The 15261-nt window shown below is 41.7% G+C and overlaps 2 protein-coding genes across 5 annotated transcripts in view; one reads left to right on the forward strand and one right to left on the reverse strand.

The window, feature by feature from the left end:
* ABCB7 (ATP binding cassette subfamily B member 7) overlaps nucleotides 1–5849 on the reverse strand; it is a 44375-nt gene extending 38526 nt beyond the window's left edge. The window contains exons 1-2 of the mRNA XM_072298233.1: nucleotides 5467–5849; nucleotides 4427–4559 (exon numbers count right to left, since the gene is read on the reverse strand). The gene's annotated coding sequence lies outside the window, so the exon portion shown is untranslated. The remainder of the gene's footprint in view (nucleotides 1–4426; nucleotides 4560–5466) is intronic.
* Nucleotides 5850–7185: 1336 nt separating this feature from the next.
* Mmp1 (Matrix metalloproteinase 1) overlaps nucleotides 7186–15261 on the forward strand; it is a 95952-nt gene continuing 87876 nt past the window's right edge. For all 4 annotated transcript variants that reach the window (XR_002009816.2, XM_019056170.2, XM_019056173.2 and 1 more), the window contains exon 1: nucleotides 7186–7759. Coding sequence is in view for 3 of the 4 variants with exons in the window: in XM_019056170.2 (XP_018911715.1) it covers nucleotides 7622–7759 (138 nt within the window). In the remaining variant the exon portion in view is untranslated. The remainder of the gene's footprint in view (nucleotides 7760–15261) is intronic.

Genomic DNA, 15261 nt, shown 5'->3' on the forward strand with positions numbered 1-15261 from the left:
ATGCATTGTTCTTAAAAAAAACCTCCATTCCAGGCACTTGATGGTTTTTATTGATGTTTCAAAACAAATGAGAAGGGGGTGGCAAAATACAGGCGGCCCATGGGCGGCAAGTAGGTAAAGCCGGCCCTGATTTAAACACACGTATTTCAGCATATTAGATCATTTTGTATAATCTTCTCCAATAATTGTTCAATTCATAAACCAAGGGTAAACTTGCGTTCAGTTCACTCAGTAGTTTCCACTTAAACACGAAATTCATCAAATTTCAGACATCTGCAAATTCTCTATTTGTTTTTGTTACGAAATCTGTTACCTCTTTACTCGCGATTTTTCTACGAAAATTCTTGAACTTGTGATCACGTGTAATTTTCTAATTCGCAAAAATTACCAGTTTTACATATTTCATAAGATTTGCTAATGGGTGGGCTCAATCGGACCGCGTTGAATAGAAAAGAACCAAGCCACATCAGCTATTGCCAAATTTAATCGGGCAATTTAATTTTTACGTGAAAATGGTTGTGCAGATTTCCGTGCAAACAGTGAAAAATCTCCATTGTTTGAAGCAAATTCCTTAAAAATTTCAAAGGAATCCGCAAAACTTTTTCTCGTAAAAAAATTTAATTGCCCAGTTACATTGGGCAATAGCTGATGTGGCTTGGTTCCTTCTATTAAACTCGGGTCCAATTGAACCGCCGGGGTAAAAATTTGCAGCGTCGATGCAAAAAGTGGCATAGGATGATATAAAATCACATACCGTGCTAATGATGACCGTGGCTAGGTGACAACACGGCAAATGCCAGAGCCGTCGAAGGCCCCGAAAAATCATAACCGGGAGCAGATGCGCAGCGCATGCGCAAATGCGTGCGGTTATTATATTATAATTGGAGGTCGTCAGCGCAGCGCGAGGCCCAAGAGTCCGTGGTGCGCGTTGCATAGTGCAGCTTGCCTCGTGCAGCGCAGCATTAACCACCACGATGCGGTGCACTTCATTACCGATTCTTCGCCTGGTGTCTCAGTCTTATCCGCATGAGGGCTCTTCCTATGTCTTCATATGCAATTTCAGCCAAAATTCATGCATCAATAGAAACTGAAAAACTTACACTGGTGGTTCAAAATCGCCGATCGTTATCCATTGCTGGTGGTTGTATGCTAATTTTCATCATTAACCGATCAACCCTCCCTTATGGATATAGACTCCTGTTAGATGAACGCTTGAGAGATTTATTCAAGTTTGATCGTGGGCAGGAAATTAAACATTTGACAAGTTTTTTCCGTTCGTCATCAGTCGTTTTTGCATCTTGTAAGGAGCAATTCTGCTCACCTGTTTGCACGTGGACCGCGTTTCGCCTTTGCGGGCAAGCGTGCTCTCTGATCAGGACAATTTAACTTCATTTTGACAAAAACAACCTGATATTCTGTGGGAAATAACGTAACTATCTTTTCATTTATTCCTGCTCAATCTGATGAAGTCTTGTTGATAAGAGTGAGATTTTAGTAAGTTTTTGCTTTTGCACGCGATCATCAGTAAGTAGGTACGTTATCATCGAAATTTATGCAGAGAAAGTGCAAATGAAAGTTTTCGTGCACACTACGCATTGCAAAACTGAAATTCTGACTTGGAATGGGGGAAATACATTAAGAACATTTTGTTCATTCCCAAAAAAACTCAAGCGCTAATACGTATTTTCTTCTCCTTTTAAGCGCTCAGACGACAGGCAGCGCTTTTTGATTTCGACTTGCCTCTGAGTACTAGTATACTAGTGCTAATGCGTTTTAATGGCGCACCAGCTCATCGATGTGTAGGCTTTTTTGGGGGGGGGGAGTCCATTTTTAAAATGAATAAAGCTGTGAAAACTGTATTTTATGCTTTTAACGTAATGCGCGGGTAGTTTCGATCGTTTGTCTATAAGAAAATTTCTTAGCGGTAGAGTAATTCTTATCGAAATTGATCGTTGAACTCAAATGAAGCCTAAAAAAAACGCGCCTGATGAGCTCAACTGTGAGCTCATTTTCGGGAAACAAAAATACGCGTTTACGGTTTCCTTGGTAACCTTTGTTTGCTATCAGCTGATGTTTTATTTCCATTTCCCAGCCAAGTCGACGGAGTTTATACGTCCTTTCTTCATTAAATACATTTACTAACACCTGAGCGCTTTTCTAAAACGACAGTATTAGAACTTTCCCGCTTGCTTCCTTTCAAATCGTAAGAAAATTTCTAAAATAACCATAATCCGATGTTATGAACTGCAATTCTTTCACGAATTCATTTTTTTACCTCTGAGATTTAGAACGGATCGATTAAAACAGTTTTCACGGTTATAATCGAATACTCATGTCTGGAGCTCTAGTCTTTCAGAATCACTGATTCTATTTCTATGTATCTATAAACAACATCTGCGCCCAAGCGCCGTGTAGTGGTATCACCGCGAATGTCATGTCGATTCGGAACACACAAAAAATATCCTTCTACGAACAAAGAGGTGATTTAAATGCATTGACAGTTCGCCTTCAACTTTTAGAGTAGGCAATATGGGCTCCCACGTGATCGAATAGTGGTATCACTGTGAATGTACTTGTAACACGCATAAAAATATCCCTTTGTCGAACGTGGAGAAGTGATCCTAACGTATTGTCGCCTTCAACTGCTAGTGTAGGCAACACCGGCTCCTACGTGGTCGAATAGTGGTATGATCTTGAAATGTCACGCATGCTTGGATCACACTAGAGATGCGAAGAAGTGACTTTAACGCTTCAATGGCTTACTTGCAATTCTATTTCTTGGCGATAGGACTTCTCATATGCCAATAAGCTGTTTCGGCGAAAGGTGGATTGTAAGCTCACGTTTCAAACCTGACGAGTTTCTTTAACGCTGTGCGCTATTATAACTTCTTAAAAGTTCCTATCAAGCAATATACAGGAGACTTAATTCAAATGTTCGTTTTCAAAATCAATTCACCATAAACTGATAGATACCTTGGCATGAACGCGCTCTTCAACACTGACGTGTTGATATTGCTCGTTTTTCCGTGCAACATAATAACTGCTGTGTAACCTTGCAAAACTTCTCGGTAACTTTTAAGGTGCCTATAACACTGGAAAAAAACAAATTGGATCTAGAGTCCAGACTCTTGAAAACATTGACAAGAAAAAATATTCTTGATTCAATCGGATTTTTGCTTGAATCAAAACGAAATCCGCTTAAATTAAGAGGCTTGGTTCTTGATTTAAGCTAGATTCTGATTGAATCAAGAGTACTTTTTCTTGTCGATGTTTTTAAGAGTCTGGACTCTAGATTCAATGTGTTTTTTTTTCCAGTGAACGATCGAAATACAAAATCAGTTCGATTTTTCCTTTTCCGTTCTTTCCGGTTTATTGGAAGCGGCAACGGCGGGCGATGCGTCGACTGTTGACTGTTGAGCCCTGATTGATGACTTCATTGTCTCGTCGAAACAATTTGCTTACTGCCGCGCCGCGCCGGCCGATCGCAACGTGCCAGGGGCAAGCGGATCGCATCGGGCATCGGGCAAGCGCATCCTTCCTCCGCTGCATCCGCGATTTATGGGCTCAAAATGCAATTGCAATGAAAAAATAGCCTCCGATTCTATTATGTCCCATCTCATATTCATCAAAGCTCCGTGTGGCAGAAGGCGACGAAGGAGGGAGCCAACAGCAACTTCCTATGACATTATACATCTTGGAAATTAAGCCTTTCTCACGTTATATCTGGACAGCGTGCTGTAGTTCTTTACCTCTCCATCACCAATAGGGACCCTGGGGCCACTCCTAAATTAAGTAACGCCAAATTTTCGACACCCTCTACACCTCCCCCCCCCCCCCCGGTAATGCTCTGTAACGCTGTGCTATGGACCTCTTTTAAAAAAAGCACGTAACGCTTGCCTGGACCCCCCCCCCCCCCATTTTGATAAAAAATAATCTAAATATCACCTTACTGAACAGATTGGCGTTTTTATTTATATAGAGGAAAGTGAAAGTATTTTAGATAGTATTTTCGCGATTCTGTAAAACTTCTAAAGACGGCAGACGAAAAATTCTACAGCAACTCGAAACAAAAATTACTTAATCTCGTCGGGTGACGTTTCGCTCTATACTCGCCCACCCCCCTATAACGCCGCGTAACGCTGGCAAATACCCCCTCCCTTGGAGTGTTATGTAATTTAGGGACGGCTTCCTAGGGGATGCTTCGGCGGAGTCAAAATTTGGAAGTGCTTGTCTCCCTCAAAAGTATTTTAACTTGAATTCCGTAGTCATCAACAGTTTTTTGCTTTCAACGGAAATTTTTGATAAAATAAAAATAAAGATTGGTAAAATGAAACTTTTACCAGATTAAACTTAATAAACTTATTATTATTTCTTCCGTAACTTTAGATGTAGATCGAAAACCTCAAAAGTTTCCTTTGGAACTCACCGATGAACGAAAGCAACTGATGAGGCTACTTTTTGCAATATCACTCACCCCACGCGTGCGTGCAAGAACACAGTGTAATTGGAACTCGCACGCCAACTTATACCTACAGGTAAAACTGTGTCCATTTTCCAACCTGAAATAATCGGAGACCTGGGTGAGAATTAGCGCTATGAATGAAGTCTATTTTCAATAGCACAGGGGCTCATACAATTTTAATGCGGTGTCTTATCAAACTCGTAAAAATTACACGCAAGTAATGGGATACGACGTCGCATCAAAATTTTATGAACAACCCAATGGAGCAAATAAGACATTATGTACCAGTTGAAAAATTTATTGACAGTGAGACAGAATTAACAGCTAATCAATTTAGACCGATTAAACCTATTGCAATAGTTCAGTCAGATCCTTTTTGCTCCCCAAAGCCCTGACTAAATTAAAGTGCTGGATGCAGAAAGAGAAAGGGACAAACAGCCGTGCGGAATCAGAGCCGAAACCACTCAACGAAAACGACTTTCCCGCGCCTTTGACGCCGCTTTTCGTTTTTCCTTTTTCGCTTTTCGCTTCTCCCGCCAATTTCCCCGCCGCGGAGTGGTTGACGAATCGTTTCCACGTGTCCTCGCTGATCTCGAGCCAGTTTTCGAAATGGGGCGGAATTGTCGACTGAAAAGAGTGAGATAGTTCCGTCAGCCTTCCGAGGGTCCCGCGTTGTTTCTAGTGAGACGAATTTGTAAACAAAACACGGTAGTCGTTCCAGGCTATTTTCCTTTACTTCGTAATTCATTGTGATATTAGTGATAAGTTAGCATAATGTCAGTGCGAGGACAAATCCACCAAAATTCAAACAGAATGCTCTTCCTGCCGTCTCTATTGAATCTAAAAAATCATTTACGTCCTGGACTTAGCGCACAATTGACCCAAGGTAGAAACGTTGGAATACGTTCAAGTATTCGTACGGTGGGGTATGCTCTTGACCCGTGCGATGGGATATCCGTGTAGATATCGCAGAAGAATCAAAAATAGAAGATTATTCCAATTACCTGTCGAATTAGGAGTAACGAAATACGGCGATTCCAGTCACTTGTCACAATTTTATGTCGCGTCACACTGTTGAAATGATGGTTCGAAGTAAGCTAGAAAGTTACAGACCGGGTTGTAGGCACCATGTCGCGGTGAAGGATTTGTTAAGCTTTAGACGGACTGAAACATCTAAAATAATCCTAACCGTGGCGGTAAAGCTACTTGTGGGAGAGCAAGAAAAATAGACGAAAAGGGTTTTTGAGTGACGTATGAATTCGCGTATATTTGAAGAAAATGGAATCGTTACAAAAGACTGACTATCGGAGCACTTATGGATGGCTGTGCTAGTTGGTGAGAAATCCCAAGTGCCGGACTTCGAGGTGGAAGACGAAGACGAAGTGGCCCGGCTCCTTTTGTTAAAAGAGGAGCTCGGTCCTTAGAGAGTCTTATCTTTCAATCCATCTCGTGACGCTGGTAATAAAAAATATAATAAAGATAGAAGCGTGCGACGTGATCACAGCAACGAGTAAGTGAAGCTTGCTCGATGCTGGGTTTTGAAAATTCATAGAGAGAGACCGAAAATATGGGAGAAAGGGAGATAGAGAACCTCTAGGAATAACACGTTTCATCCACTATAATTAAAGCAAATATATGCAATTTTTTGTAACTTTTACTGAATATACTTCATGATTTCACAGTATGAAAACGTAAAATTTCAGGAAATTCACCCGATGTCGGAGATGTTGCATGTGTGAGGAATTTGCGATTTGACTATTATTACTTATGTAAAAGTTCGCGAGAAACACGATGGTGCCACTTGTTTTTCTTGAAATTAACTCCCAAGCTCAAAAAAACTTTCAAAGTTGAGGGCGTAATGGAGGGGATATCCCACGCTACCCTGAGGGTCCACGTCTACATCAAGACAAACTCTCCATGCAAAAAGAGGGAGCAAATACATTGACAGGACTGCCACTTTATTTAAGGACTGTAAAACTGAAAACACGGCAACCCTGCTAATGTATTTGCTCCCTATCTTTGCATGGAGAGTTGGTGTTGATGTAGACGTGGACCCTCAGAATAGTGTGGGATATCCTCTCCATTACAGCCTCAACTTTGAGAGCTTTTTTTGAGCTTGGGAGTTGATTTCAAAGGAAACCAGTGGCACCGTCGTGTTTTTTTGCGAACTTTTACATAAGAGTCTACGGTCAAATCGCAAATTCCTCACACATGCAACATCTCATGGTCCACTTAAAGTTAGCAGTAGCTGATGTAGCTTGGTTCCTTTCTGCTTACACTGGAAAAAAAAGTCGCTTGGATCTAGTGTCTAGACTCTTAATAACACTGACAAGAAAAAAGTACTCTTGATTCAATCCGATTTTTCCTCGAATCGAGGAGCCGAGCCTCTTGATTTAGGCGGATTTCTTTTTGATCCAAGCGAAAAGTCCGATCGAGTCAAGACTATTTTTTCTTGTCAATGTTTTTAAGAGTCTGGACTCTAGATCCAAGCAACTTTTTTTTTCCAGTGTAACGCGGTCCAATTGGACGTAAACGTTTTTCGAGCTTCGTCATAGGTTCTCAAAGGTATAGTCATCTGCATTTCATTGTTAGGGGGTGAGCGCGGCGCGGATGAAGACGAGCTGGAGCGCGGATTGGCGGTTGCTGGCGGAGGGAGGGCGGGGGGGGGGGGGGGTGGGGTTGGCGGAAAAGCGCGGTATATATCCGCGGCGGCGACGAGCGGAAGGGTTCAGTCTCCAGTCGACCGATCGCGAGTCGTGGCCGCAGCGCTCACATTCACTCCTCCAAGTTTACCCAGTAAAGTGGAACGAGAGAAACAAACAGCCGTGCGGAATCAGAGCCGAAACCACTCAACGGAAACGACTTTCCCGCGCCTTTGACGCCGCTTTTCGTTTTTCCTTTTTCGCTTTTTGCTTCTCCCGCCAATTTCCCCGCCGCGGAGTGGTCGACGAATCGTTTCCACGTGTCCTCGCTGATCTCGAGCCAGTTTTCGAAATGGGGCGGAATTGTCGACTGAAAAGAGTGAGATAGTTCCGTCAGCCTTCCGAGGGCCCCGCGTTGTTTCCAGTGAGACGAATTTGTAAACAAAACACGGTAGTCGTTCCAGGCTATTTTCCTTTACTTCGTAATTCATTGTGATATTAGTGATAAGTTAGCATAATGTCAGTGCGAGGACAAATCCACCAAAATTCAAACAGAATGCTCTTCCTGCTCCTCAGGTACTGCGCTTTCGTCGCGGGCCTAGTTAGTTTACTTCCCGTCAGGACGCATGCCATCCAGTCGGAAACGCAAGCAATGGTATGTTCAATTTCATCAAATTTTGTAAATAGAACTTCAAAATTTGTAAAACGAACTGCATGTCCAATTTGAAAAGTTCGACAATGTGGCTCATGTAACTTTAAACTGGTTGTCTATGCTGCCAAACCAAGGAAAAACGCCGTATAAACATTCGGGAGTTGCCAAATTTCCCGAAATAAAAAATTTATGTTTGAGGGAAAGGTATAAATATAAAATGAATTTTTTTGATATTTTAGATCGAATTGCGAACGAAATTGTCTGAGAATTTGAGGAAAAAAGTTCAAAATTTTCCCAATAAATCCGGATTTTATTGATGGAAATCTGGCGACGTTTAAAGGCTCATACGACGTTTGTCCTCAGCACGGCAATTGACACGGCACGTTTGACAAGAAATTTTGATTGAGGGGTAGGGAGAAGAACACGTCTAAAGATATTGAAATTCCTAAAAATCCAAGAAATAGATCTTCTCGGGGACGTTGTTGGGGGAGGGGGTGCCGGGGCCACTACATGCCTACATGCCCCACAACCCTATATGCACCCATCTGGTCAAAGCTGCAGCTCTGTCCAAAAGCATCTCACCAGCGATCAGGCAGAGTGACCAAATGGAGCTTTTATCTTTTTGTCATGCGACCACGAGTCGCATTTTTACTATATATTATGTTTTAAAGGTATTGTCTGATAGTCTATCTGGAAGGATAGGAAGCAATGGCGATTGGGCGTCGCAGAGCGCGAGGCTGCGCTATAGCAGCGGCTTAATGTATGTATCATAAGAAATCATAATCTCCGTGTATTTTCGAAGGTGGGGTTTGCGACACATTATTTATCCGTTTGCAGTCTCATGAGTCATGGAAGATACCAATTTCCAATTTGCTGCTGTGAACATTTTATTTTGCATGATTTCTGTTCCTTTGTGCAAATGGCACGAATTTTGTGAATATTGGAGCAGAGAGTATTTTGCATCATACATCAAAAAAGAACAGTAGAGAAAAAATTGAACGTCTTTTGTTGTTTTTCTCACTTCCATTCCGAGGCATTAATTAGCAATTGCAGACAGTAATTGTAATATGGGTGGGTTACAAAGTAGGTCACTCGTGTCGCCAAAATTTGTTGAGTTCACGGTCAAGTGGAGGGTCATCGGTGGTATACGTGCATCACGGTGATCTCAAATTCTAAGAGCAGGTGCGCTGGCCGATTTTAAAGTACACGGATTCTGCATCACACAACTCGATGATATCGCGAACAAAGTTTTAGTTTTTGGAGCATGTGCTATTTGTATCCATAGATTTTCTTGTTTTAAATTTATATGGAAAATTTGAAATGTTAAAATTATCGATATGATTAAGGATGTGGCGTCATTGATTATTGATGAGTCAACCGTGACTCATCAATAGACCATGCATTTGTCGAAAAAAAACCCCCAAACATCGAGAACTCCTCACCCAAGACAATCAGGATGACATCAAAAGGCTCAGAAGTTGTTGTTGTTGTTTTGTTTTTTTCTTTTTTGGTTGCGGCGTTTTATAAAAATGGACGATACAGTTAAACAGGGATGGAAGTAGAGAAGTATGAGAGGAAAAATAAGAAGAGAAATGAGAAAAAGAGGACATCATATCAGGAACTGTATCAGTACCTGAAAAACTTGCAAGTTCTTAACTTTCTTTTGAAAAGTTGTATACTTCCCAAAATATTGATTTACTTTCTTACGAATCTTTTAGACCACTCTGAGTCTAGACCGGCTTTTTTAAAGTTTCCCGCAGGCCCCCTCTTTTGGGGTTTTTTTTTACGTTCTATTCTCCCCTCCTACTTTGCAACTTTCATTCGCCCTGAAAAAGTGTTTTGCGTTATTCATAGCCTCTTTTCTCTTCATTCTCATTTTTCTGGCATGATTCTGCCAACGTCAGAGCTGATTAATCATGATCTTTCCCCGGAGAGATTTCCCTCCAGAGTGACGAGTGAAAAAACACAGAGAAAAACCAGGAAAACCAGGCTAGAATTGGATGGGGAGCCATTGAGCCGGCGAAAAATCCCGACGTAAATAAACAAGACGCTCACAAGAGCAGAGATGAAGGCGCCGCGCCGCGCTCTCCAGAATGATTAAACAGAGGGTGCGGGGCGCGCGCTCACGTGCTTTCTCGGACGCGCGCTCGGTGTGAGAGTCAGAGCCGGTCGCTGCCTCCACTAAATTTAGCGACACTTTAATATTAATGAATTTCGCCAGACGGAAGATGACGTGTCGACCCCGCACAGCGCACGCTTCAAAAATCCCCGCTCTGAGACACTTAGCCGCCGCGTCTAGATCCCTTGGGGAAAATCAGACTTCAGTGGTACCCTTTAGTAACATATGAACCATGTCAGTTTTGATCCTACCAGCAAAATCAGTCGGAGTCTGGATCAAAAGATGTCTCCTTGATACTTTTTTTTTTTTTTTTTAAAAACAATTTCAAACCCACGGGCTGATTATTGAAGTTGATAGACAAAGCGATAGACGATGAAGACTTAGGGAGTATGGAGCAATCCCATTGGTTGAAATGGAGGTTCCTGTAGACTAAAGGAGAAAATGGATGCCCAGCAAGATGTGCCTTAAGGTGGGAGGGGGGGATATTGTAACTATACCGCACCTAATATGAGTAAATTCTGCATTATTTGCCCTAGAAATACCTACAAATTTCAAAAATGGACCTCTTGGCAGCATTTTAAAGTCTGACGATGAGAACCAAAACGTAGAATTAGAGAAAACCACTCTTAAAGTTTGCCGGCGCTGTGCTGTCACCATCACCAATCTTGGCAGCGATTCACTTTAAAAGATTTCAAAATCATTCATAATGCAAAATTTGGATTGAAACTTTAATAATTGAATGCTCTTGTAAATATCACATAGCTCCGAAAACCGAGAATCGCCACAGTTTGGCCCGAAACCGGTCTCTCTTGGTACTGAGACAGACTAAATTTCCATTATTAAGGCACATTTTGCATGCCTGACTATCACATTTAATTTCAGTAAGGAAGACAGCAGGGGTCTGAAACCAAGGACCTATATCCGAACTTTTTACGACCCTTGATGCTCATACACGTTGCCAAATTTCGCTGGCTTATCCTCATAAATAATTAATACTTCAGCTAATTAAATTCAAATTCGTCTGGTTTTGGCACCTATACCGAAATCAGTGACCACAATAAAACGTAGAGCGATCGGCGAGGACCATGAGATTCGCAGCCAAGTGGGAGCAAAAAGAGAGCTCTCCAATATATTTTAGTATTTTAACAAACAGTTTTTGGCAACTTTGCACGCGCTGTCTATAGTGGTTGACGAGTAGCGCAACAATTGGGTGATTTTCTCGTTTTCGGCTCCGGAAAGGAACATGTTTAATGCCCAGTTTGGCGGGAACGTTGTCCATGAAAACGCAGCGGTGCATGAGCTGTGTGACGATAAATCTGTTTAATTGCCTCACCCAATTTTCATAATCGTTGCAACATCTAAAAACGCCTACTATTCCCGCCGCGGTTGGGTGTGGAAAAGCTAAGTATTCATTGATTTTGTGGAACAATAAAAACAAATATTCTTTAATGAATATTTTTGCGAGAAACTGGGAACTGAGAATCCGGAAGAAACCAGGTTCCGCCGCTGGGTTACAACAACTCGGAGCACAATACCTCATCGGATGATAACTCCATGCTAAAATACTTTTAGGCAAAAATAGTCCTTTCAATATTTTGGAAACGCGCGTCTGAAACGTCATCATTTTGTTGAAAGAATTGATCATTAATTCTTTTGGAATGACGCCAAGATTCAGTCTGAGAATGTTTTGAACTCAACAGTCGTCGGGCGTTGGTCCACATTTTAATTTGACAGGAGACATTACAAGTAATTAAAGTAGAGAACAATGAACTCCAAATTAATACCTGTTAAATTATTGTCACTTCACAAAAATATTATTTTTGAACCAAATTTAATCTCAGTTCATCAAACCGGCACAATTAACACGAAAGATCGTTTCCATGAAGACGTAATAATTTCTCGGATACGCGGAAAAGAAGCCCTTAGGAAACTTCATCGGAGTTAACACTGAAAAAGATAAAACACTGAGACGTACTCTGAGCATCTCGTTTCTGATATTTGACCGATCACATGCGAGACACGGTATGAAATACATATGTGCCGTGATAATCAACGATGAGGTAGTTGCACCGTTGCATTTGTTCAATGATAAATGGCGCGCTCTGCAAAATCTCTCTCGACTCACTAAGCGATAACTCTTCAAACACGGCTGCTAAGGGGTTGCATGCTCATCTCTTTGAAGGCAATTTTGAGACTGGTATCAGAAAAACTACATTCGACGGCGCGTAAGAGGTCCAGCGAGGTACCTATCTACGAAGTTCTGCCGTATTTTCATGAACATCATTGACAAGTAAGCTACTCCTGTAATATTTTGACGCAAATTCATGGAAAGATACGTACAATTGATGACACATATGGAATTATTTATTTTATTGATATTTATCAGTGGGATGTTCACGTGAGATCATTAACTTATTTTACACAATCAAATCAGGATATTAAGTAAAACAGGACGAGTAAATCAAGTATCACGCGTCACGTGACGATTCAAAGAAAAATAAATGGTCCTCTAGTTGCTAATTTGATAAGGAAGCTCATTCATTGCAAGAGTGATCAGAGTTGAGTCGCTTTCTTGCATTAGGACATGAGTTCATTCGAACTTTCCAAAATGACCGAGAGCAGTTTATTTTTTTATGGATGAACAACCGAACAGTCTGAAGGGATGTAAAATTTTCCTCTTACACGATACGACCAACAAAATTCAGGAATCTATCATTGCAGATTTACTGGGTATAGTCCATCTATACAAAAATGTCTACGGCATTTCGAGACTTGCCAATGAACTTTCACCCTTATGCATAAAATAAATTCTAGTTTTCTAGAGAAGACTCGTCTATGAAATACATGGCACGCAAGGGGCCGCATTTTGTCGGTCCTTCCACCGTATTTAAATATCCTTAGAACGGGTCTCGACTGCACTTAAGACCGGCTTTGCGCTTCTGATTGGCCGGTGGTGCGGTTTGAACTCATCGATGGATGTTGCACTCCGTGTGAAAAAGCCGACAAAATTCGGCAATAGGGATCGATACTTCTTTATTTTATTGGAAGGAGCTCATAAATTCGCACTTCGTTTACATATTCATTCGACGATAAGACGGCGACGATTCCTTTAGGCGCCGGCGCCAGACACGTTACGTACGCGCGCGTGACGCAACCGCGCGTGGAAATTCGGAGACCACCACGCTGACAGCTCGTTTCAGACTCGATTCCAATTCTTCAGCCGTCTTCGAGCCCGAAAACTCGTCTTTCCGTTGCGCGTCGCGCCGCGACAAATTCGAGCGCCGGAATCAGAATTCACGGTACGTCGCGTCGGTTTTATTAAAATCGCGACATGTGGAAGTTTGAGCAACGTGGAGCACATGCGCTCGTATTCGATTCTTCTGTCAAAAGTGGCGTAACGAGCCCAGAACTGAAGCACACAGGCGCCGCGCCTGTAGTAATCGCGACGCAGAATTTTGTGGGACCTGCTAAAAATTAAATGTGTTACAAATGAATCGTTCACTGGAAAAAAAACACATTGGATCTAGAGTTCAAACTCTTAAAAACATCGACAAGAAAAAATACTCTTGATTCAATCTGATTTAAGTTTAAATCAAGAACCCAGCCTCTTAATTTGAGCGGATTTCCCTTTGATTTAAGCTTAAATCTGATTAAATCAAGAGTATTTTTTCTTGTCAATGTTTTCAAGAGTCTGGACTCTAGATCCAATGTGTTTTTTTCCCAGTGTTTCTCTAAAATGAGAAAAATTAAAAAAGAAGCTGCATGGAGTTAATAATGCTTAATGATGGTGAATTTTTATCGTTTTTTTTCAATTTTCAAAAAGCGCGTCCCCCCCCCCCCCCTCAATTTTCAACAGAAAACGTCAAATATCCCAGGACAGGCTTTTCCAGTTGTTGCTCTTTTTTCTCTTGCTAATGCCTTGTTTTTAAAATGCGCCTGCAATGCAAACCCAAATCTTTCTTGCCGACTTACGTAAATCCATGCAAAGCCAATATGTTTCCGAAGAAAGGAATTCAAACCCAAAACTCACGATTTTTTTGTATTAGAATCATAACCTTTCGCTTAGTTTTAGTTTCCTTCCACTCCCACTCTGAGAAGCACTATATCCAAACTTAGTCATGACTAAAACTGTATAACCATACAAAACATTCCCTCTCTTGAGTGCATTACGTAACGCTTTTTCGCACTTCAATTTTTTCACGATTTTTCAATAAATTTTCGATAATATTATAAGTAATAATTGGCGTTCTTCTCTTCATTCAGAACAAAAAGAAAAGAGTGAAAGAGTGAAAGGAGGAAGAATGGAATATTTTCATGACTGCACTTTTTGTTTTTTTCATCTTTGTTCTTAAGAGAGAAGAAAGCCAGATCCAAGATGGGGAAACTGAAAGTTTTTCCGCTATTTTCCTATTACTTTTGAAATTTAAACACAATGCAGCAGCCAGTCGCTTTAACGAGAGTCCTTGAGAGGAGAACACTGTCTAGTTTATGAGCCACTAAACTCCTCCATCATAATTTTTCATACCGCCCAGGATGAAATTGAGAGCTCTTAGACAAAAATTAAAAAGAAACAAAAGAGGAAAAAGTGACTAAGATGATAAAATGTAGTCTCTCAGCTTCGATCACTCGAAGCTCGTCTCTAACTCAGGAGTCGGTGGTGCCTGGTGTCGTCGTCCGGGGCGGAGGGGGGAGGGGCATGGTCAGGGGAGGAAGGGGGCGAGCTACTTTGTTCCCCCCGACGGCGCGTAGGGCCCATAAATTGCGTTTAATTCGAGATTTCACGGTGACCATTAGTCAAAGGATGGATGAAAATGGCAATTAGCGCGTTGCCGCGCCTCCTGCCAAGCCGCGCCGCGCCACGGCAAGCGATGAGGCGCTCGGCGGAATTGTGATTCTACGGACTCGTGCCAACAACGACCGAAAAAGAATCGTACGAGACAGTAATTCACCAAAAGAATGATTATCAGACAAGAGAGAAGAAAGTATATACAAGAAACCTCCGCAAAAATATGTATCTTATGTCACGAAATACGAACAAATTATTGGTGCACCGATACACTGAGAAAAAGTTAGCTTTGCTGACCCAGCGAACTAAAGTTGGTGCGTTACACCAAAAATTGTGGTAACTTACTATAAGTATCATAAATTGTAAATAATAGGAGGGAATAAGTGGGGACGTCCCTAAATCACGTAACGCTTTAGAGCGGGCGGTCAAAAATGCCGAAAAAGCGCGCTACGTAATTTAGGGACGGCCCCTAATCTCTTAGAAAGAAATCAAATCATTAAAAATACCAATGATTTCCCGGCAATAAGGGCTGTCAAGGACGGATTTACCTACTTGCCGCCCATAGGCCGCCTGTATTTTGCCGCCCCTTCTCGTTCGTTT

Source organism: Bemisia tabaci, chromosome 3 (genome assembly GCF_918797505.1).
Source record: "Bemisia tabaci chromosome 3, PGI_BMITA_v3".
In the NCBI taxonomy this organism is placed as follows: Eukaryota; Metazoa; Arthropoda; class Insecta; order Hemiptera; family Aleyrodidae; genus Bemisia; species Bemisia tabaci.